This window comes from Aquila chrysaetos, chromosome 5 (genome assembly GCF_900496995.4).
Source record: "Aquila chrysaetos chrysaetos chromosome 5, bAquChr1.4, whole genome shotgun sequence".
Lineage (NCBI taxonomy): Eukaryota > Metazoa > Chordata > Aves > Accipitriformes > Accipitridae > Aquila > Aquila chrysaetos.
The window spans coordinates 75,694,009-75,715,871 of NC_044008.1; the positions used below are offsets into that span (position 1 = coordinate 75,694,009).

The window sequence follows — 21,863 nt, forward strand, 5'->3', positions numbered from 1 at the left end:
CCCCCACTGCCTGGAGGGAAACGTCCCTCCGGCCACGATCGATCGCTTCTTGTTGCCATCCGGTCTCTGCACTGCTGCAGTAACACAGGCAGCAAATGGTCATAAACAGGCTCCTCGGGCTGCTGGAGCGGGGCCGTGTCAGCCCTGGGGGTGGCCGTGGGGTGTTTCACCCCTCTGTTGAATGCACGTGCCCCCCCCAGACGGCGCAGGGATGCAGGACAGGGCCTGCCAGCTGCGGTGGGGAGGGCAAGTGTGTTGGAGGAAAAGATACCGTGCTGGATCCAACAGTCAAAAGTGGGGATGTGGCTGTCACCCCGTCCCCCGATCCAACTGGGACCGAGCTGACCTGATCTTCACTAGTGCTCACACACTCACCCGCACACACGAGTTCACGTACACATGCTATTTACACACGACCGGCCTTTTTTACCCCCTTACCCCTCTCTTTTCCCACTCTTGTTCTTCCCAGCATCCCCGAGCAGGGGGTTACCTGAGCCTCCTCCTGCCGCTGTCTCGCTGAGCTCCTCTCTGGGCACACGGAGCAGCTTCCACGGCACGACCTCAGGCAGCGCAGGGCTGCAGCCAGCTGCCACACGACATGAAGAGAAACAGGTTGAATCTCTCCCGTCCCTGCGCTGGTCGCTCCTTGTCTGGGGAGACAGATAGACAGATGGATGGGAAGAGAGGGCACTGTGCTCTTCCCGTTCTGCAAATGCTTATCTGCTGCGATGCAGCAAGGAACTTGCTGCCCAGCGCTGCTCCGCTGCAGAAGTCAACACTCCTCCAGCCTCCAGCAGCAGGACCTCTCGGCCCTGACAATTTTGTGGCTCCCGGGCACCTCTGCTGCCCCTGCAAAACCCTTTGGCAGGAGGACCTGTGCCGGAGCGTGCCTTCAGGCACCGAGCAACCAGGCAGCCTGAGCCTGGTTTCAGTTTCTTTTCCTTGGTCTGCTCGGCAACGCCCAGAAATTAGAGTTTAATTTTTCCTTCCCACACGAAAGGAAAAAGCTTTTCCCAAAGGAAGGCAGAGATCACACTGACTCATTTGCAATTACTGCTTTATTATACCCTCCTTATAGGGGCGTCAGCCAAAGGCAGCTCAGGAAAACTGCTTTCTCCCAAACGCTGCCTCCCCCAGCCCCGCTGCCTGACAGCACTATTGCTTTTTGCACTCATTTTACAGCAAGGCAAGCACAAGCTGGTGCCACGATGCCTGTCCCCTCCGGTGCCTGGCAGGAATCGGGTGAGGGACTGCACCCACAGGGGGACAGCCCAGCCCTGCCCAATGGCAGCGTTTGGCAGAGCACCCCACAAACCAAGAGGGATCAGTAAGGAGCAAAATCACTGATGTTTTTCATCTCCCAGCAACCTGAGGTTGAGAGCTGCAGCATGCCCTTGGGCTTGGAGGGCAGTGCTAGCATCATTAAAACTTGCTTTGACAAGAGTACGCTCTGCGTCACAGTTCGGTACGTCCCAGAATAAGAAAAGGCTCCAGAATTAAAACAGCTGATTTAAAAAAGATGGCAGCTTTGAGGATAGGGAAGTCCTGGAGGAGGGATGGCTTTTTCCCGATGACAGTGATCGGGAACCATTCTGCCCCACTAATCCCTTCCACGGACTGCCTGTCCTTGGTCTGCAGAGGCGTCGAGGTGCCAGAGCTCCGGTGGGGCTGGGAAGCTGGTGTGGGACCAGCCAAACCCCTGCTCCCAGTGTCTCCACCAGTGCTCCCTCCCCTCGTGCCGCCTGCGCAGCCCGTGTGGGTTTGGGCTGGTGCTGCTCCATCCTCCCCTGCGTGGGACAGGGGGACGGTCCCAGCCCCGACAGACATCCCAGGAGGCAGGGCAGGGGCAGGCGGCTCCCGTGGAGTGTGTTAGTCGGATGTCACCGGGATGTCACAGCCACCGCTCTGTGCGGCACAGGACGTACAGCCCTGGCACAATCGGAGGTGAGGAGATGGTAAGGCGACGCTGCCCAAGGAGGTCCCAGGCAGCTCCTCGACTCACTGGATGAGCCCCGCAGGCAGCAGAGAGCTCTCGCTGGTGCTGGCGAAGGGGGCTGCCCCGCTGCCCCCCGGCTCCGCTCCTCCGCACCGCTCTGAGCCAGGAAGGGGGAGAAGCAGGACAGAGAGTTAAGCCAAGGCTCATGTCCTGCTTTCAGCTGGGATAGAGTTAATTTTCTTCCTAGTAGCTGGTATAGTGCTGTGTTTTGGATTTAGTATGAGAAGAATGTTGATAACACACTGAGGTTTTAGTTGTTGCTGAGCAGCGTTTACACTAAGTCAAGGACTTTTCAGCTTCTCATGCTGCCCTGCCAGCGAGCAGGCTGGGGGGGCACAAGAAGTTGGGAGGGGACACAGCCGGGACAGCTGACCCCAACTGGCCAAAGGGATATTCCATCCCATAGGACGTCATGATGAACAATAAAACTGGGGGGAGTTGGCCAGGGGGTGGCAGCCCGCTGCTCGGGGACTGGCTGGGCATCGGTCAGCGGGTGGTGAGCAATTGCTTTGTGCATCACTTGTTTTGTATATTCTTTTATCATTGTTGTAATTTTCCCTTCTTCTTCTGTCCTATTAAACTGTCTTTATCTCAACCCACAAGTTTTACCTTTTTTTCTGATGCTCTCTCCCATCCCACGGGGTGGGGAGTGAGCGAACAGCTGGGTTAAACCACAACAGCTCGCTGTGAATCCCCGAGGCCGGGGTGACTCTGCTCTCCGGAGGGGCTCCTGCTCCCCTTCCCGGGAGCCAGGCCCTTGCAGCCCCACACACTGCAGCTTTGGGGCTTGACAAAGGTCAGATTCCCAGGTTTGTCTTTCAGAGCCCTGCTCAGCAGCAGCCTGGGGGACCCCAGCCCCAGGAGAGCACCCGGGGCAGCCCAGAGCCTCACCTGCCTCCTCCCAGCTGGGGAAATGCTGGAATCCTTCTAAGTCTGCAGACAGCAGGACTTGGAGAACAGGGTCCTGAGGACAGAGAAAGCTGAGCTGAGGGAGCCTGCTGCTGGCCCCTTCCCATCTCTCCAGGGCTGTGAGCCCCCCAGCCAGCCCAGGGCAGAGGATGCAGCCCTTCCCCGCCGTCCCGCATCCCACAGCTGGGCTCAGATGCTGCAGCCTCCACCTCTTTGAGATGACGGTGCTTGAGATGATGAAAGCACTTGAGATGATGAAGCTGCTACCAGAAGAGGCAATAGCATCCTTGTGGCAGATGCCAGCAGCCAGGGCAGAGCCCATTGGCGCAGACTCTCCCCTGGGGAGCAGAGCTGATGCCTGGCATGGGGAGAGGCAGCAGGACCCGGCACAGGGCCAGCCGAGACTGCATCCCACATACCTGCAGGCTGCAGAAGGCCAGCGAGAGGCCGTGCTTGCGCAGCTCCTGCTGCAGCTCTGCCAGCCCCACCACCACTGTGTAATCAATGCTGCTGATGTGGCAACAGTCCAGGACGATGGAGCGTGATGGAGATGCTGCTGGAAGAAGAGCATACAGTCATGTCCCTGATGAGCCCAGAAATGATCAGCCTGGGGGACACAGCCCTTGGAGCCAGAGCCATGGCTGGAAGGGGTGAGACAGCCTTGGGAGAGCGGCAGCGGCCAGGGACTGGTCCCCACCACAGGGAAGCTGTGCTGTCACTGCTTGCACCCGCAGCCTGCAGGTCTGGGCAGCACTTGCCACCCCCAGAAGTGATCCAAGTGGGCACCGGGTTACAGCTGGGTCCCCAGGACAAGCCGGTGGGCCAGGGAGCACCGTACCTGCCAGAGCACGGCTGCACACGACATCCCGGAGGTACTCGATGGCTGGGAAGTGCAGGCTGCTCCCCGGCTGCACGAGGAGCGCGTCCCCCTCTGACACCTGCACAAGACCCCAGTGGAGGGGGACAAGTCACGGGGAGCTCAGGGCTGTGACCTTCCCCAGGCAGGGACAACTGCCCGTGTGACAAAGCAAAGCCCCATCCTCCTGGCTGGAGGGGGACACAGGGGACCCCCCACCCCTCAGGGAAACTCCCCTCCTGGAGACACTCCAGTGTCAGCAGGAACAGGGACAGCAATGCCGCCCTCTCCTGCTCTCAGCTCCTGGGATACTCCTTTCCTCGTGATCTTTGAAAGGGGTCCCTGTGCTGCGCCGACGGCAGGCTGGGGACACGGGAGAGGATGGGAGCGGGAGAGAATCACCCTGCACCCCAAAACCCCGCTGCCCTCGGGGAGCCCCCTCCCAGCTCCCCACTCCCTGGCGAGCCCGGCTGGCCCTGCTGCATCCGAGGGGAGATGCGAAGCCCACCTTTATTGGAGGCCTGGCAATGGAGTAGAGCAGAAGAATCCCTGAGACCAGCACCCCAGCCACGATGCCGTACTGGACCTCCCAGAAGCAGAGCAGGAACGTCACGCAGAGGGGCACGAGGTCCAGCCCTGCAAGAGACAACTCAGGCTCAGCTGTGCCTTGTCCTTGTGCCACAGGGCCCTCCGGGACAGCGCCTGCTCTGCAGGCAGAGCCGGATTGCACCAGGGGATCGATCACCCCGGCTCGTGCCCTCACTCTTAACCCGCCAGAGCGTCCTGAAGATCCCAGCATCAAACATGGGGACCACAGCCGAGATGATGACGGCAGCCAGCGCCGCTTTGGGGATGTAGTAGAAGAGTGAGGTGAGGTACGCCAGCGAGAGCAGGACCAGGGTGCCTGCAGGGGATGGGGAGCACCTGAGCCACAGGGTCCCCGATGACCGGGGGGAGCGGGTGCTGGGCATGGGGACCTGCAGAGCAGCCCACGGCAGGGTCGGGGTCTCTACCTGTGACGAGCCCTCCCGCGGGGGTGCAGACACCCGACTGCGCGTTCACCGCTGTCCTGAAATGCAAAGCGACGCGCTGCCCCAGGCTGCGCTGGGGCTGGCCGGGGCCAGCAGCTGCCCCCACCCGCTGCCCAAAGACCCCACCCAGGAAAACCACCCACCCCATCAGACCCCACTGGGGAGAAACACGAGCAAACCCGTGGCTTCCAGCCCGCAGCAGGACCGCAGAGCACGCAAGATGGGGGGGAAGGTCTCGTGGGACCCACGCATAGCCCGGCAGCCAAGGTGGGCAGCTGGGGACCAGGACACGACCTCAGGGACCCACTGGGGTCCGCACAACATTCCACCCAAGATCACGCAGAGCCCCCTCACTGCACAGCCCCAGCTCCGCTCCCCATTCTGCTACCCACCGGCCAAAGCTGCCCGTGATGGGATACGACGAGACGAAGGAGCCCAGGATGTTGGCAAAGCCTGCAGTGGGGAAGGAGAGGGGCTGGGGATGCAGGAGCCGAGGGAGGCACTGCCCGGGGCCACAAGATGGGTCTGTGTCCCTGTCATCACCTCCTCCATCCCCAGGCTGGTACCCGGGGCTGGATCGGATCCTGTCCAGCTGTGTGAGCTGGGCTCAGGCTGCTCTGGAAATTGCTAAGTTGTGAGAAAGGCTTGGGGTGGGGGCAGCATGCAAGATAAGAAAGGTAAAACTTCAGACAGAGGTAGGACTGCTGAGATGGGGATCTCCGGCAGCTGAGAGGCTGCAGGACACACAGCAGCACTCGGGCCGGATCCCTGCTCTCCTGCTCCAAGTGGCCTCTTACCCATAGCCAGCAGCTCCTGGTTGGGGTCAATCCTGTAATCGTTCTGCGAGGCTGAAAGGAGATGAGCAACTTTGCCCCGAGCTTTCCACAGGCAGAACCTGCCACGCACACGGAGCAGAGCCGGCAGTGCCTGGCACAGCCGTGGGCCCCATCCCGGCACCCCCCCGGGCATAGGAGCACCCTGAGACAACACTCAGCTCCTGTGCAGATTTTGGCTGTGCACGATGCAGGGAACCCCCAGCCCACTCCCCAATCAGGCACGGGAGAGCTGCCTAGCTAGGGGAGGAGGTCGGCAGCACCCCATGGGACCCCTCCTGCCAGCCCATGTTATGAACTGGGCTCGGTACAGGCAGCCCAGTCCCTCCCACTGCCCCCATGGGAACAGCACCCTCCCCGGCACCCCAAGCCCCCTGCAGAGACCCCTTCCGCGAGCAAAGGCGTAGGAGCCTGGTGCAGCCATACCAAAAGCCTTGGCAATCGCAACGGTCTCCAACAGGCCCATGAGCGGGACCACGGCCAGCCCGACCCCCATGTCCTGGGAGGGAAGGGGACGCGGTGAGTGGTGCCACCGAGGGACGAGGGTCACCCCGCAGCAGAGCCTCCTCCCGCTGCGTGAGGAGCCAGCAAATGCAGGAGTAAGGAGACAGCAGCCTGCGGGGAGCCCAGCCTCCGCCGGCCAGCCTGGCACCCACCTCCACCATGCTCCAGAAGGGGACGGTGCCGTTGGGTGCCGCCACGGAGAAGCGTGGCAGTCGGAAGGCAGGGAGGCCCTGGGGGATGCTGCCGGTGAGCGTGAGCGGCTGGGAGCCCATCACCTGGAAGGAGTAAGCTACCAGGCCGGCAAACAGGACTACGAGGGCGTTGCATGCTGCAGCGGAGAGAGCAACCGTGAAAACCTGCCCGGAGCCCGGGGGGGCAGGAGGGATGGCAGGAGGAGGTACCTGGGCTGCTGAGGTCTCCCAAGCCTTAGGAAGGGGCATGCACAGCAGCAGGACCATCCTTGGGACTTTGTCCTCCCCGACCCACCTCCAGGTCTCAGCTCCTGCCCACCTGGGCTTTACCACTTTCAGGCTGTCTCTTCCCTGCCCCAAAGAGACGAGACCCCAGGAGGGATGGCCGCGGGAGGAGAGGGGGCAGGGGATGGCCAACGCACCCGTGGCGGAGGTCCAGACGATGAGGTAGCTGGCTCTGACAGCCAGCGGCTCCGCAGGGGCAGCTCGGGGCAGGCGGCTCTTCATCACCCGGAGCCCTGCCAGCGCGGCCAGGCAGGCCAGCCCCAGGACGGCATCCCCAGCCCTGCAACAGGCACATCAGTGCCAGCCCAAACATGCTGCGGGGCACAGGGAGAGGCACCCCAAAGCCCCACAGGAGGAAGAGCGTGTGCCCGGGTACGTGCCATGGCTCTGCAGGGAGGTGCATAACTTGCAGGGATGCTGCCAGGACCTCCGCACCACCAGCAAAACGAGTTGCTTCCCTGGGGAGCAGCAGGAGAGGGAGGAGGGGGTGTCCTCTAGTCAGCGGTATGATGTTAATGGGTTTGTGGGCTCTTTGTAAACGGGGAGGAAGGTCGCCTGCAACAGGCAGGATCCGTGCAGCAGGATTTGCCTCCTCCCCCTCCTGCTGCTGCCCCTCACAGATAGGCAGGGAGGTGTTCTGCCAGCTGCAATGAAGCTGACCCTGTGTCACTGTGCTGTGTGAGAAACCCAGGCTGTGGCAGAGACCCCAAGCCATGGGTACAGCTAATGGGAGAGGGCGGGGGGCACAGGGATGCCCAAGTTCCCTCTTGGACTGTCAAAAACTGGAGGAGGATTTAAAACACAGACAGTCCCAAGGACGTGCCTTTGGGCTGGCAAAATCCTGATGTACCTAACTGGGAGCAAAAAATAGGACAAGCTTGCCCCATCCTTCCCCTTTAGCAGCTTGGGAGCCCGTATGCTCCCCTATCTTCAAATTTCCAGCTGAAATGGAAATGGCTGAGAAGAAGCAGTTGTGTCACAGCGCTGGGCAGGGACCAAGAAATTGGTCCAAGCTGTGACCAAAGAGATGGGGAGCGAAGCAGCAGAGCCCGAGACCCCACAGCTGCAGGGGTACAGAGCAGGGTGGGTGCTGACCTGGTCTCCCCAATCCTCCGCAGCGTCTCATACACCTGCAGGAAAAATTGCCGAGGGATCCCCTGCAGTCCCAGGATGTTCTGTGCAGGAAGACAAAGCCTGGTGAAAGACTGGCACAACCTGAGCTGCCACGTGCCATGGAAGGACTGCCAGGAGCACCAGGGCTCAGCCCTGGCACACGCATGGGCTCGGCACTGCTGGTGGGAGATCTCCTCACCGACCACCCTGTGCTCCCGCATGCACGCCAGGACAGCCCTTTCCCTGCACAGCTCCATGTGGGTCAGGCTCACAGATGCTCTGATTTTTTCCCTGTTCCCAGGCCCTGAGATGCCTCCACCCTGTCCTGCACACACGACTGTGCAGCTCCCGGGAGGGGGTTCAGTTTGGGGCCCCAGCCCAGCCTGCGCAGCCCTGCCATCCCCCCGCACCGTGCCGGGAACAGCAGCAAGGCCCCAGCGCCTTCACATCAGTCCCCCGCTGCGACCGCAGCCATTAGCCAACACCGGCCCTCTGGTTCCTCGCACAGCCTGACACCATCTCCCGGAGTCTCTGATTTTGGTTAACCACAAAGGAAGCATTGCAGTCCCAGAAGAGCCAGAGGACCTCAGGTCCCCGAGAGGCCACCAAGGGACCGGTGGAGCTGCAAAGCCACCACACCTCCCATTGCTGCAAACCCACCGTGCCGAGAGACTCACCCAGTACCTCCTGCAAGTGACCAAATCAAATGTCCTGGTTTTACTGGTGTTCTGAATGCCACCAGCTGGTCACAGACAGAGGGTGTGTGCGGCTTGGTCTGCGCAGAGCAGAGCACTCGGGGACCCACCAGAACGGCTGGCAGGGAGGACCCGTGCCCTCTTTGGGGCTCCTTCCTCTCGCACCGAGCACACTGCCCAGCCTGGTGCTAAATCTCCCAGCTCCACAGCACGGCCGGCTCCAGGATAGAGCGGGCAAGGAGTCCAGAGCAGACCAGCAGAACCCACCTTGACCTGGTTGAAGCTAATGGTGATGGAAGCAGCCGATGTAAACCCTTTAATGACTGGGGAGGAAATGAAGTCCAGAAGAAAACCTGCACGGGACAGGCAGCAGTAAGCACGCTGCTGGCCCTGACGGGGAGCACAGGGTGTTTGCATGCACACAGAGCTGTCACAAGTGTTAGCAGGACAACCCCAGCGTCTCAGAGAGCACAGGGCGGGAACAACTACAGGATGTACAGCGATATCCTAAAAATACAACCACGGATGGCAAGAGCATCTCACCGAGGTGCAGGAGCCCCATGGCCAGCTGGATGCAGCCGGAGAGGAAGGCGAGCAGGATGGCATAGACAGGCTCGTGGAAGGCGTAAGAAGAGACAAGCAGCGACATGATGGCTGTGGGACCCAGCGTCACGTCCTTGGCGGTGCCCAGGAAGCAGTAGACAAAGCAGCCCATGAAGGAAGAATAGAGGCCGTACTGCACAGGGACAAAAGGAGCACTGGCACAAAGCTCGGAGCTGCTGGGAAATGCCAGACACCGCCAAGACGAGGAGGGCTGGGCTGCCCTCGTGTCCCTCCGGCGCCCGCAGCCAGCCCTGAGCAAACACACGGCGCCGGTGGCTTCCTGCCCTGGAAAACGGGCGACGGCACAAGAACCGGCTCTCGGCCGCCGGCCGTCCAGCCCTCCTCGCCCTGCCCGCCATACCGCCGGGCCGCGGGCAGCGGTCGGGCAGCGGTCGGGCAGCGGGCACCCACGTCCACAGGGCACGGCCACCCACCTGGAGAGGCAGCCCGGCCACCTCGGCGTACGCCAGCGCCTGCGGCACCACGGTGAGCCCCACGGTCAGGCCGGCGATCAGGTCGAGCTGCAGCCAGGCCAAGGAATAACGCGGGAGCCAGCGCAGGACGGGCAGCCTCGTCCGCAGCCCCGGGCACGGGCAGCTCTGCCCGCGCTGCCGGGGTCCCGGCGCCGCCATGCCCGGGGCAGCGTCCCCCAGCCGGGCCGTCTCCGCTCTCCAGCCCCCTCCGGACACGCCGCGGGCTCCGGAGCTCTCCGGTCTCCCCGGGGAGGCGGCAGGACGCCCCGCAGAGCGGGCCGGGCCGAGGCGGGACCGGGCACCCCCGGGGCTCACACCGGCTCGGGGCTGGGGAAGGGGGGGGGGGAGCCGCCGGGGAGACCCCCCCGTTCCCAGCCGCGGGACCGGCGGCTCCTCCCGGCGCATCCGGCGGCTCCGCCCGGGCCGGATCTGAACCGCCGGGGCCGCCTCATGTGACCGGGGCAGAGGAGGAGCCGGGGCGGCCGGAGGAGCCGCCGAGCCCCGCCGCCGCCCGCCCGGTGCCCGTGCCGGTGCCGGTGCCGGTGCCGGTGCCATGCGGTCCTGGGCGCCGGTGCTGCTGCTGCTGGGCGCGCTCCGGACCGGCGGGGCCCTAGCCCCGGCCCCGGCCCCGGCCCCGGCCCGCAACGTGCTGCTTCTCCTGGGTAAGTGCGGCCGCCGGCCCGACGGAGCCCCGCGACCGGTCCCGGGTCCGCCCCGACCGCCCCCAGCCCTGGGACCGGCCCCGCGGCGGGGTACCCCTGCCCGGGGCTCGGGGAGTCCGGTGGGCAGGGGAGGGACGGTCCCGGGGGTCCGGCTGCATCCCCTCTGCCGGGATGGTCACCGCAGCACCGGCCCCAGCCCGGGACATCCTCAGCCCAGGGCTGCTCCCAGTGCCGTTAGTGTCCCCGGGGCTTTGCCCCCCCCGCACGGTTGGGGACACGCCGGGGGTCAGGCCCGGTGCTGGAGGGCTCACCCCGCACCCCTCCCGCTGCAGCAGATGACGGTGGCTTTGAGAGCGGCACCTACAACAACTCGGCCATCCGGACACCCAACCTGGATGCGCTGGCCCGGCGCAGCGTGGTCTTCCAGAACGCCTTCACCTCCGTCAGCAGCTGCTCCCCCAGCCGGGCCAGCATCCTGACCGGCTTACCCCAGGTAGGGGCATCCGCATGCACCGGGGTGGGGGCTGCCAGTCCGCGGTGGGCACTCGGGGATGACCGGAGCCGGCATGCTTACACCATGATCACAGGACCTGGCGATCCCCCCATTCCCACTGAGCCACTCTCTCCCCTGCCCCCTGGGACCTGCTTCCCATGCACACACACTTGTTGCATGGCTGGACTTGTTTGGGGGCCAGGCTGGCAGACGTCGTCCAACCGTGTTGTCTCTCCCTGCTTGCAGCACCAGAATGGGATGTACGGGCTGCACCAGGATGTGCACCACTTCAACTCCTTCGACAGCGTGCAGAGCCTGCCCCGGCTGCTCAGCCAAGCACGCGTCCGGACAGGTAGGGAGCTCTGGGCAAGTGACATGGGCAGGGAATCCCCCCTGCTCTGTGCACCGAACCCCATCGGCTGAGAGCTTGACGGCTGACCTGCCTGCGAGCTAGACAGCACCGGCTGGACCCGTGCCCATGCTCTGTGCTGACACCTGGGTTTCGCTTTGCTCCCCCCCCACTGCTCCTCTGCCATCTTCGTTACACCTCACTGTCACTTCTGTTCCCCATCCTGCTTCTTTCTGGTTCCCAGGCTCACTCAAGGCTCGTGCTTGACCCAAACTTCCAGCCAGGCTGTTCAGCTGCTCTAGCACTTACCCACACTTGTGACCTGGGGCAGCGTGGTCCCCGCGTGGGTCCCATTTTCTGACCAGATGTGGAAGTGCCTCTGCAACTGGCAGAAATGACTGGAGAAGCTGGCAGCATCTTCCACTGTCACCAGCGTTTGCTGAGCGCAGCCCATGCTGGAGTGGATGATCTGTGTCAGCTCCCTGGAAGGAGACAGCAGCAGCAGCCAGCGTCCTACCCCCCGCTCCCCGCTGCTCCTGGCACACCGCCTGTCTGCGTTCTTGCAGGGATAATTGGGAAGAAGCATGTTGGGCCCGAGGCTGTCTACCCCTTCGACTTCGCCTACACAGAGGAGAACAGTTCGGTCTTGCAGGTTGGGAGAAACATCACTCGAATCAAAGCGCTTGTCCGGCAGTTCCTGCAGAGCCAGGATGAGAGGTGAGACGGACCTGGCGTCCCTAGGGCAGGCTGCGAGGGGGCACGGGAGAGGAGAGGGAAACCGGCCTCGCTGAAGACGTGTCTCCATGTCCCAGTTGGTCACAAATAGGAAGGGACACCTTGTCTCAGGGTCACCCCACATCCAGAAGCCCAGATTAGGTGGGAGTCCTCCCATCGACCCCAGCTCACCCCTGCACAGCCCAGGGGAGGTCTTGGGGGGGGTGGGCAGCCCTTTGCTACACCACCTCCACCTCCACCCTCTCCATCTCTAGGCCTTTCTTCCTCTACGTCGCCTTCCACGACCCCCACCGCTGCGGGCACTCCCAGCCCCAGTATGGGGCCTTTTGTGAGAAATTTGGCAATGGAGACAGCGGCATGGGCTGGATCCCTGACTGGAAGCCACAGCTCTACCACCCGGAGCAAGTGCAGGTGGGAGCCTGTGGGGCTGCATGGGGCTATACGGGGCTGCGTGGGGCTATATGGCACTGTGCGGGGCCGTATGGGAGCTGCACACTTCAGCAGCCTCCGCCGGAGCCAGGCCGGCTGCAGGCTGGCCCCCACCTCGGTCACTGCTGTCAGCGTTACGGGCGAGAACTGGTGAAGGCCACCCCGGCGACCCACGTTCCCCGTGGCCGCCACGTGCGACTTTCCCGTTCCGCATTTAGGTTCCCTACTTTGTTCCAGACACGCCGGCTGCCCGGGCGGACCTGGCAGCCCAGTACACAACCATCGGGCGCATGGACCAAGGTAGGAGCCGCGGGGGCCAGGCTGGTGCCGGCGAGCGCTGCGATCCCTCCCACCACCCCCCCTCAGCTCTGCCCCTCCATCCGCAGGGATCGGGCTGGTCCTGGAGGAGCTGCGGCGTGCCGGCTTCCACAACAGCACGCTGGTGATCTACACCTCCGACAACGGCATCCCCTTCCCCAGCGGCAGGACCAACCTCTACCGGTCTGGCACCGCCGAGCCCCTGCTGATCTCCTCCCCCGAGCACACCGAGCGCTGGGGGCAGGTCAGCCAGGCCTTCGCCACCCTCCTGGGTAAGAGCCCGTGCCCCCCAGGAGGGAGCAGAGGCACGCAGGGCTGTGCCGGGGGAGCGTGAGCGGGTTCCCACCCTCCCCACGCCAAAACCCAGGGTCTTCTCGCGGAGGACAGCCTGCAGCCCTCAGCATTGGCACGGCTGGCCCCGGGAAGGGAGAGGAGGGCTGACAGAGCAGCAGGGTCCCCGGCAGGGATGTCATCCCGGGGCTCAGCTCTGCAGCTCGTCCCGGGACCACCCACAGCCCACAGGGCAGCAGACCCCGGGGACCTTTCTGCCCCTCTCTGGGGTTGAGTTTCCTCCCACGGGCGCCAGCCCCTCCTCTCACCCTTCTCTTCCCCTCCAGATCTGACACCGACCATTTTGGACTGGTTCTCCATCCCCTACCCTTCTTACAGCATCTTTGGCACGAAGCGGGTGCAGCTCACTGGAAAGTCTCTCCTGCCAGCGCTGCAGTCGGAGCAGCCCTGGGCCACCGCCTTCAGCAGCCAGAGCCACCATGAGGTGACCATGTACTACCCCATGCGAGCCATCCAGCACCGCCAGTTCCGCCTCATTCACAACCTCAACTACAAGATGCCCTTTCCCATCGACCAGGACTTCTACGTCTCGCCCACTTTCCAAGACCTGCTCAACCGCACCAGGGCCGGGCAGCCAACCCACTGGAACAAGACCCTGCACCAGTACTACTACAGGGACCGCTGGGAGCTCTTCGACTGCAGCGGTGACCCCACCGAGAGCCAGAACCTGGCCTCTGACCCCCACTACGCCACCGTCTTCCAGCTGCTTCGCACGCAGCTCTTGAAGTGGCAGTGGGACACGGGTGACCCTTGGGTATGTGCCCCTGACGCTGTCCTGGAGGAGAAACTGAGCCCCCAGTGCCGGCCACTGCACAACGAGCTGTGAGCATCGCCTCTGCCTGGCGTCCCCCATTGCCACGGGACAGCCGCGCGCTGCCCGTCGGGCATGAGGGGGTCGGAGCGGGATCCCGGCTGGGTGACACCCCGAGGCTCTGCTCTCTGTATCGCAAACACCGCCTGGCCCTGGAGCATTCGGGGATCCTCGTGCCTTTATTCTCGGCCAGAGAAGTCGTAGGGCCAAGTTGCTTCTCAATAAAGCCTCTGGGGAAGACGGCTCTGTTTTTACCTGGAGCCAGCTCCCGGTGCCGCGGTCTCCATGCGGCACTGCCTGCTGCCAGCCCCGCTGCGGAGGGACGGCTGGACACCCCTTGGGGAAAACGGGCCAGGGGGGTACCAGCGAGGAGGCGGCAGGGGTACGGTTTAATTTAACAAAATATCCAAAAAGTGTCCGGAGTCCCTGAGGTGCGCAGGCCCAGGGGTGACGGCGTCTGCTCCCTCCCTGCGCAGCAGAGGCTCGACCAGAGCCGCGCGGTGGGGGCCGGGGCTGGCAGCCCCCAGGTGGGAGCAGTCCCTGGGCTTGGAGCCGGCAGGACATGCTCTGCGGCACAGCCAGGGCTGCGGGAGCAGCCGGGGGTCCCCCAATGCTTTGGGAAATGGGGTGAAGCCTGCAAGGGTTGCAGGTGGTCCCGCTGGAGGCCCCAAGGGTGGGACGGAGCCAGAGGGTCCCAGCTGGGCAGGAGGGCCGAGCCAGGGCTCAGCACCACGTTTCAGGACAGGCACTGGCAGAGAGAGGCACAGACATGGCCTGACGGTGCTCCCAGCAAACAGCAACTTTATTCACAGCACTGCTCCCTCGCCCCGCTACGTGGATCCCTCTCCCCAAAAACACAGCCAGGAGACTCCCCGCAGTCCCTCGACAGGTTACCAGTTCCGCATTGTTAACAGGTTTGCTGTCTCACGAGGCACTTGGGTCTTTTTTTGCCCATTTTGGAAGAGATGAGGGCTTCCCCATCCCTAGGGGTTGTGCAAGCCCCCCCACCCTGACGCAAGTCCAGTGCACACATCTCCAGTTAAGTCACGTTAGCCAGAAGGGAAGCCAAAGCCCAGGAGCTGAATTGTGTGGGAGAAGCAGCAGCAACTCTGGTTTTACAAAGGATGGGACAGATTCAGCCCCAGAGCCAGAGGGAGCAGCATCACCTCCCCCTGCCGAGTGGCACAAATCCAGCACGGGCTCAGGACCAAGTGATCACAAACTGTTCCCACATTGGCAGCGATACGGGGACTCTCAGCACCTGAGTGGGAGAAGGAAGGGTCAGCATGGTGAGAACTGGCCGGGATGGAGCCCAGGGGGTGTCAGAGCCGAGGGGGGTGTCCTGCCCCCCTGGGGTGCACCCTGACACAGCCCCAGTCCCACAGACCTCCCCGGGAAGGGTGCCCATGGCAGACAGCCCCAGGAGCAGAGCCGTGCCACTGCTCCTCGCAGAGCTCCAGCCCCATCACCACATTCTTCCCATCCTCCATCTCCCCATCCTTGCCCCCTTCCACAGCCTAATCCTGCCCCGGCCCCAGGGCAGCGATGCAGCCCACGCCGGGCAGCCCTTTACGCTCCTTGGTGCCAACAAAGCAGGTACTGTGCCATCGCTGTGGCCAAACCCCGCCAGCCCCTCGGCTGAGCCCCAGGTCCCTTCCCAGCCACCGGCCGGCAGCTCGCCCCCGCCGCCGCCCCCTCCCACAGTGGGGACGAGCACTCGCCTGCGTGTCACTGCGGTAGGAAAAGTCACCCACGAGGGCACCGTTGGCCAGGACTTGCCGGGGAGGGCTGGTGACACCCAGCACGGTCACAGCCTCCAGCAGGACCCCGTCGAGGTGGGCGCCCACCCGCAGGAGCTGGCTGAGCACGGCACCCTGCGGGGACAGGGGTCCTTCACCCCACGCTCCGGGATTCCAGCCACCCCACACACCCCCAGGGCTTCTCGATGTGCCCTGCCTGATGCACTGCCTGTCTGCAGGGCACCGGGCCCGGGGGGTACGGGTACTCTTTGCCGGCAAAGCCATTTATCAGAAGGATGGGGCTGGAGAGCATCCGCTGCTACGCAGCACTGTGGGTGCAAGAAGAGAGCACCCACCTCCCCAGCACAGCCGCTCCCCCTCCTAAGGGGGTTCCCGGTGGGGTACAGCCCCCATGGGACCCCACCACCCCACCAGCGCACAGTGCTGTAGCCGCTCAGCCTGGCACTTTCGGCATGACACAGCTTGGCTGCACCAGGGCACGGTGCTGCCCGTCACCGCGCGTGCCCCAGGGGCACCAGGACCTGCGCGTGGCGGCGAATGCCCGTGCCCGGTGCCCCCCCGCTAGACCCCCCCCCCTCGCTCACATGCGTGGCCAGGAAGAGGATCTCAGTGTAGTCCCCCTTCTCAAAGGTCTGCCAGCTCTCCCCGTCATCCCAGAACAGGTCTCCTCTAGCGAAGCCGTCCGGTGTCAGCGCCACGACCAAGGCCATCCCCTTCTTGCGGGACTCGGCAGTGCTGAACGCAGGCTCCTGCAGCCCAGGATCAGGCACAGCTCTGAGCGCTGCGGGAGTCGCTTGTCCCCAGCCCCGGCCGACCACCGCGGCCTCGCGGCTTATCCGGCAATGTCCAGTCTGCCGGTGACCGCGTCGCAGCCCTCCGTCCTGCCCCACGCGCCGGCAGCGGCTGGCCAGGCAGGTCACCGCGGCGTCACCGCAGCGCGGAGGGGGCTCACCTGCAGGGGCAGGATGTGCCCTGCGCGGACGTGGACGTTAATGGTGTCCAGGGGAGCTGGCAAGAGGATCCACTGCCCTTTGCTGTGGATGGTGGAGTCCTAAATGACAACAAAAAGAGGAAGGCGTTAGGCGCAGGGCGCAGCATGCCCAAGGGGGGTCCCAGCCCAGCGTTGCTGCCCTCGAACGGCCACGAGAGAGGGCAGGCGACAAAAGAGTCTTGAACACAGCCCTGGGGGGCCAGTACCAGTGGTGGGGTGCGGGGACCCACCGTGCGGCCACCTGAGACCCCCGTGGCGCGGCAGGGGAGCACCCACCCCCGCAAGGCTGTACCACGTCCCCGCCGGGAAGTAGCCGCTGACTTTGGTCTTTCCTGCCTCCAGCACGGGTGTGATGAGCAGCCCCCCGCCCCACATGAGCTGGCGGTCCACGGCCCAGGTGTTGGGGTCCTTGGGGAACCTGGGGAGGGATGCGGAGGGGTAGTGCGGCGCCAGGAAGACCCTGCGCCCACCTCCCGCTGAGCCCGGCGGGGACCGGCACCCATCGGCCCTGGATGGGCCGGCACTTACTCAAGGAAGAGGGGCCGTGCCACCGTCTCCCCCGCGGAGTGAGCCCGGTGGAAAAGGGTGTAGAGGAAGGGCAGGAGGGAGTAGCGGAGGCGGAGGGCATTCCTCATGGCAGCCTGGGCGGCCGGGTTGAAGGCATACGGCTCCTGCGGCTGCAGGGGAGAAGCCGAAGGGGAATGCTCGGACTGCGCGGGGAGGAACGGTGAGCGCCTTTCGGGGATGCAGCACAGACTCCCCACGGCGCGACCCCGGCACCGATGGGATGCGGCCCCACAGCTGCGCCAGCCGCCTTCCCACGCAGGCAGGGCAGCCCCTCGCGCAGCCCCAGAGCACCCACCCCTGCCCCGTCCACCCGGCTGCCCCCCCCCGCCGGCCCGCGAGGGCTCCCGGTGCTCACCCGGGTGCCGTGATCGTTGTGATTCCTCATGAAGGGGTAGAAGGCGCCCAGCTGGGTCCAGCGCACGCACAGCTCCTCGGACGTGTCACCCACAAAGCCGCAGATGTCGGCACCCACCAGAGGCACCCCGAAGAGGTTGAAGAGCAGCACCTCTGCGGAGGGGGTGCAGAGGGCATCGGGGCTCCGCGGCACCTCGGGCGCAGAGCCCAAGGAGAAGCTGCTGGCTGCGGGGGAGGCACAGGGGGGAACCAGGGGCGGACGCAGCCCCAGCGCCCCGCAGCCTACCTGGTACGGAGTAGTAGAGCTGCTCCCAGTCACTGCTGACGTCCCCTGTCCAGTGTCCTGCGTAGCGCCCGTGCCCAGCGAACGTGGAGCGCGAGATGACGAAGGGGCGCTTGCCCCGGACCCTCAGCAGCGCGCTGCGGGCAGGATGGGGTCCGCTCAGCACCACCCAGCCGGGGAAGGGGGTCAGCGGCTCCCGGCAGCAGCGCAGAGCTGACACGTGCCGGAGCAGATGCCCAGCACCATCTTGCCCATGGGGAAGGTGACACGGGTCAGCGCTCAGGACACAAGCCCCCAGCCCAGGAGCCAGCGCGGCTGCATTGCACCAGCTCCAGCCCAGGAGCTGCTTCCAGCCCCCTCCAGCGCTGGGCTGGCAGCAGCAGGCAGCGCACTGCCGTATAAACCAAACCCTCGCCCACCCACCAAATGCCCCCCCCCCCATGCCCAAACTGCCCATGCCGCAGTGCGGGGAGGGGTCTCTCTCCCGGCTCTGGCATTCCCTGGGATATGCACCAGCTCCTCTAGCACAGCAAGAGCTACGGCACGAATCCCAGGCTTACTCGTGGGAGGCGATGGCCTCGGTCAGCCCGTACAGGCTGTGCAGGTTGTAGTGGGAGGACAGGTACTGCTGGCTGGAGGCACAGATGGTTCCAGCTCGGAGGCGTCCTCCAAACACACCTATACGGGAGGGGCGGTGGTGAGGGTGAGCTCGGAGCCCGCTCGGCTGGGACCAGAGCATCCCCGGATTCCTCCTGGGGCTCCTCGCACCCCCAGGCAGAGGCTGGTACTCGCCCCCCGTACCTGGCACGTAGGGGGGCTGCTCCAGGCTGTTGTTGGGGCAGCCGTCCTGGGAGCCCTCCACGAAGTTCGATGGCTCGTTCATGTCCTGGGGAGGGAATGGAAGGGGAGGGAAAGGACGGGATGCCCTCGCTGCCGCGCCGGAGCCCAGCAGAAGTGCAGGGTGGGAACCAGTGAGCTGCAGCCGGCAGCTCTGCGGGGGCCACTTACAATCCACATGCCATCGAAGGGCACTTGGTCATGGAAGTCCTTCACCATGTCATGCCACCACTCGTGAGTCTCGGGGTTGGTGAAGTCCGGGAAGGCCGTCGGACCCGGCCAGACCTACGGGAGTGAGGCAGCAACAGGCAAAGCCCCGCTGTCCCTGGCCCCACTGCACCCCGCAGCCCCCGTGTGCCATTTTCCCATTTTCCACCATGGCCATTCCCTGGGTGTTTCCCTCCTGCTCTCCGGGCCCCACTCAAGCCCCCTCCCGCGGGGACCAGGGCTGCTCCCCGTACGCACCTTCCCAATCAGGGGCTGCCCAGTGGCGTTTCGGATGAACACCCCTCGCTTCAGTCCCTCATCGTAGGGCTTGTAGGTGCCGGGAGGCCCCGAGCTGCTGATCCCGGGATCCTGGCGGGGCACAAAGCCAGGGCTTCACCAGCAAGGGCAGGGAACGGCCTCCTCTGCCTTCCTCAGGGGAAGCTCCATCACCGCCCTCGGGGACAGTCGGAAACCCCGGTGCCACCCCACCCGTGCGGGAGCCCTGGCGCGGCCGGGGGTGTCACTCACCACGATCATGATGTACCTCAGGCCGCTGCGATGGAAGTCCCGCACCATCTCCGGGTAGTCCTTAAAGCTTTTCTCGTTGAAGGTGAAATCCCTCTTGGCGTCCATGTAATCCAGGTCGTTCCACTGCACATCCTGCAAACGGCAGCGCTCGGTGCTCGGGGAGGAGCAGGGACCCCGGCACGCTCCCACGGGGACCCCCACCCCATGGGGGCTCGCCATCAGCCCCCCCATGGCCACTCTCAGGCAAAGGCTCCGGGGAGCAGCCGAGACCTACCAGGGGGAAGCGGGCTGCCGTCATGTTGGCCACGACCTGCCGGGTGATGTCGGTGGAGGAGTAACCCCAGCGGCAGAGGTGGAAGCCCAGGCCCCAGTACGGGGGCATGAAGGGGAACCCTGGAAGCCGGGAGGGTGGGTGCTGGCCAGGCAGGCGCAGGGACAGCCCAGCATCGCGTTCCCCCGCAGCCCCGCTCTGCCCCACCGGCCCCACCGCGCCGCTCGCAGCATCCCGGCAAAGCCACCCCCGGAGCGCCCGTACCCCCCACCCACGGCTCGGCCCTACCGATGACATCCAGGTACTGCCGCACCACGCTCTTGGGGTCAGGGCCCAGGAAAACGTAGAAATCCAGGATCCCACCCGTCGTGCGCCAGGTCAGGGCCGGGCTGGGCTGCAGGAGCACGTCTGGGGAAGCACAAGCACCGGAGGAATAAGCTGAGGACAGGGACGGGGGCCAAGCCTCTGCCCAGCGCCTCCGCGGGACTCACCCATCGCGTTGCTGTTCAGCAGAAAGACCCCGTGGGCCGAACCGCCATCCTCCATGCCCAGGTAGAAAGGGTGGGAGCCGTAGAGGTTGACCTGGGGCTGGAACAGAGCACAGCGCGGTGCCGGCAAGGCTCCGCTGGAGACCCCGGCGCAGCACCCACCCACCCACGCGCCTGCCCCTCGCCTCTGCCCAGAAGCACGGAGTGCAAACCCAGGGCTTGCAGCCCAAAGCACTGCCCGAGTCAGCAGAGCTCTGCCCCGAGCAAGAGTCCTGGACCGCGTGGGGGAAAGCGGCTTCTGAGCAGCACAGAGCCCCAGTGGGGGACAAAGCCTGACCTGGGGACAACGGTCCCATGGGCTTGCCCAGGGCTGAGGCCAGGTCCCAGAGCTCAAGAGGCTCGGATGCCTTTTCCCAGCCCTGGACAAGACATGAGGCCACGGGGCCGCCCCTGCAAGCACAGATGAGCCCTCTCCCTCTGCCTCAGCCCCACTCTGTACCACAGGCGCCATGTCCCGATTCCAGAGGGTGACCCTGGTCCACGCCGTGTCGAGGACCAGCGGCGTCAGGTGCTCCCCCAGCCCAGAAATGAAATGGGAAGGCAAGGAGGTGGAGATCTGCAGGAACTGGTCTGCGAAGAAGAGGGGCGCGACGGTGGTGTTCAGCCTGCCGGAGAGAAAGGGAGACTCCGGCAAACAGCCCCGGTGCTGCCCAGCAGCCAGGGAAGAGGGAGGCAATGAGCTGGAGGACCACCAGCCCTGGGGAGGGACATGGATGCTCGTCACCATATGAAACAAAAGCAGGTTTCAGCTGAGCTCTGGGATTTCTGCTTCCCTTCCCAGTCACCGAATGGCGGAGGGGGTCAAAGCAAAGCCCCCGCAGCCACTGACAGCCACCCTGTTGCCGTCCCCAGTGTCCCCTGCCGCACCCCGGCTCCCATCCCGCACATCACTGGGGTCGGTGTCAGGTCCCGCTTCCAGACCGAATCCCTTCGGGAAGGCGAGGGGAGCCTTCACCCGGCTCGGGGCAGGACGGGCACTTACAGGACCTGCCCGCCGCGCTGCCGGTAGACGACGAGGCCGAAGGGATCCTGGTTGACCTGCACCCCGTAGAGCGTGGAGGCGGCTCGGCCGCTCACCCGCGGCGTGGCCAGGGGCACCTCGTAGCGCTGCCGGGCCGGGTCCCGCAGCTGCGGGGGCAGAGAGGGGGGCGGTCAGCCGGGACCGGGACCGGGACCGGGACCGGGACCGGGACGCCGGGTCGGGGGCGCACCGTGAAGCGCAGGCGGGCGGGGGTCTCCATCGCCACGTCCAGCCGCAGGCTGCCCACCTCCCCCGGTAGGAAGCTGGCAGCGACGCGGCGGAGCCCGGCGGTGTAACCGCTGGCGGTGGCCGTCAGGTTCTCCGCCCGGTAGCTGCGGTAGCCACGGGGGAAGAAGCACCAGGGAGGACCGGGGCCGGAGCCGGGGCCGGGACCGGGGCCGGCGGGCTCGTAGCAGCAGCCCCGCGCCTCGCAGCCCGCCCGCGACAGCAGCCGCTCGGGGCCGCAGTCGAAGCGGCCGCCCGGGGGCACCTCGCAGCCGGCGGCCCCGGGGCTGCGCGCCGCGGCGGGCACCAGCAGCGCCAGCAGCGCGGCGGCGGCGAGCGGCGGCCCCGGCATGGCTCCCGCCGTCCCCGGCATGGCTCCCGCCGTCCCGGCCTCCCAGCAGGCGCGGCGGGCCCGGCCCACGTCACGCTGCCGACTGCGGGGCGGGACCGGCCCCGGGCGGGCGCCTTCCCCTTCCCGGAGCCGCCCCGGGAAGGCTGGAGCGTTGCCGGGGGCTTGGAGCGTAAGGGAAAAGCCGGTGGGAGAGCGGGGTCCCGGGAAGTCAAGGCTACACCGGGGCGGGTGGGCCCAGGAAGCCCCTCGAACCCCTACGGCCAGGGCAGGGCAGCAGGGGCG

The 21,863-nt window shown here is 65.3% G+C and overlaps 3 protein-coding genes across 14 annotated transcripts; 1 reads left to right on the forward strand and 2 right to left on the reverse strand.

The window, feature by feature from the left end:
* Window positions 1-1,040: 1,040 nt before the first annotated feature.
* SLC26A11 (solute carrier family 26 member 11) lies at window positions 1,041-10,044 on the reverse strand. Of its 8 annotated transcripts, none has more exons than XM_030015645.1 (16): window positions 9,451-10,044; window positions 8,957-9,149; window positions 8,681-8,766; window positions 7,701-7,780; window positions 6,743-6,885; window positions 6,282-6,457; window positions 6,052-6,124; window positions 5,590-5,640; window positions 5,185-5,245; window positions 4,775-4,830; window positions 4,525-4,665; window positions 4,270-4,397; window positions 3,744-3,843; window positions 3,325-3,458; window positions 2,888-2,960; window positions 1,041-2,093 (listed from the first exon to the last, which is right to left on the reverse strand). In XM_030015645.1, the coding sequence occupies exons 1-16, from the start codon at window positions 10,042-10,044 to the stop codon at window positions 1,999-2,001; spliced, it is 2,184 nt and encodes a 727-aa protein (XP_029871505.1). In that variant the 3' UTR covers window positions 1,041-1,998. The 8 variants fall into 8 exon arrangements, with proteins under 8 accessions (XP_029871505.1, XP_029871504.1, XP_040979822.1 ...); XM_030015644.1 differs by having other exon boundaries at window positions 3,325-3,461; XM_041123888.1 differs by having other exon boundaries at window positions 6,282-6,885.
* SGSH (N-sulfoglucosamine sulfohydrolase) lies at window positions 10,023-13,877 on the forward strand. Of its 4 annotated transcripts, none has more exons than XM_041123902.1 (9): window positions 10,023-10,151; window positions 10,484-10,644; window positions 10,891-10,996; window positions 11,560-11,710; window positions 11,983-12,139; window positions 12,376-12,457; window positions 12,544-12,747; window positions 13,093-13,250; window positions 13,344-13,877. In XM_041123902.1, the coding sequence occupies exons 1-9, from the start codon at window positions 10,043-10,045 to the stop codon at window positions 13,650-13,652; spliced, it is 1,437 nt and encodes a 478-aa protein (XP_040979836.1). In that variant the 5' UTR covers window positions 10,023-10,042; the 3' UTR covers window positions 13,653-13,877. The 4 variants fall into 4 exon arrangements, with proteins under 4 accessions (XP_040979836.1, XP_040979837.1, XP_029871507.1 ...); XM_041123903.1 differs by having other exon boundaries at window positions 13,145-13,250; window positions 13,344-13,779; XM_030015647.2 differs by having other exon boundaries at window positions 13,093-13,877.
* Window positions 13,878-14,421: 544 nt separating this feature from the next.
* GAA (alpha glucosidase) lies at window positions 14,422-21,617 on the reverse strand. 2 transcript variants are annotated; one of them, XM_041123458.1, is made up of 19 exons: window positions 21,195-21,617; window positions 20,966-21,111; window positions 20,423-20,588; window positions 19,927-20,023; window positions 19,724-19,843; window positions 19,439-19,557; window positions 19,181-19,296; window positions 18,895-19,027; window positions 18,601-18,714; window positions 18,394-18,478; window positions 18,153-18,270; window positions 17,596-17,729; window positions 17,311-17,462; window positions 16,917-17,065; window positions 16,665-16,806; window positions 16,350-16,448; window positions 15,982-16,146; window positions 15,359-15,511; window positions 14,422-14,898 (listed from the first exon to the last, which is right to left on the reverse strand). In XM_041123458.1, exons 1-19 carry the CDS (start codon window positions 21,600-21,602, stop codon window positions 14,839-14,841), a joined length of 2,676 nt encoding a protein of 891 aa, XP_040979392.1. In that variant the 5' UTR covers window positions 21,603-21,617; the 3' UTR covers window positions 14,422-14,838. The 2 variants fall into 2 exon arrangements, with proteins under 2 accessions (XP_040979392.1, XP_029869767.1); XM_030013907.2 differs by having other exon boundaries at window positions 18,895-19,005; window positions 19,165-19,296.
* Between the last annotated feature and the right edge of the window lie 246 nt (window positions 21,618-21,863).

Excerpts from the sequence above, each read along its gene's own strand:
- GAA (XM_041123458.1), bottom strand. The coding sequence starts at position 21,602 with ATGCCGGGGACGGCGGGAGCCATGCCGGGGCCGCCGCTCGCCGCCGCC. Across the intron at positions 16,807-16,916 it reads GCACGGCCCCTCTTCCTTGA|GTTCCCCAAGGACCCCAACA; the intron begins GTAAGTGCCGGC and ends ATCCCTCCCCAG. Across the intron at positions 16,449-16,664 it reads CGTGGTACAGCCTTGCGGGG|GACTCCACCATCCACAGCAA; the intron begins GTGGGTGCTCCC and ends GTTGTCATTTAG.
- SLC26A11 (XM_041123887.1), bottom strand. The coding sequence starts at position 10,044 with ATGGCACCGGCACCGGCACCGGCACCGGCACGGGCACCGGGCGGGCGG. Across the intron at positions 6,125-6,281 it reads CCTTCTGGAGCATGGTGGAG|GACATGGGGGTCGGGCTGGC; the intron begins GTGGGTGCCAGG and ends CTTCCCTCCCAG. Across the intron at positions 2,094-2,887 it reads CCCCAGCTGGGAGGAGGCAG|AGCGGTGCGGAGGAGCGGAG; the intron begins GTGAGGCTCTGG and ends TTCCTGGCTCAG.
- SGSH (XM_030015647.2), top strand. The coding sequence starts at position 10,043 with ATGCGGTCCTGGGCGCCGGTGCTGCTGCTGCTGGGCGCGCTCCGGACC. Across the intron at positions 10,152-10,483 it reads CAACGTGCTGCTTCTCCTGG|CAGATGACGGTGGCTTTGAG; the intron begins GTAAGTGCGGCC and ends CTCCCGCTGCAG. Across the intron at positions 11,711-11,982 it reads CTGCAGAGCCAGGATGAGAG|GCCTTTCTTCCTCTACGTCG; the intron begins GTGAGACGGACC and ends CTCCATCTCTAG.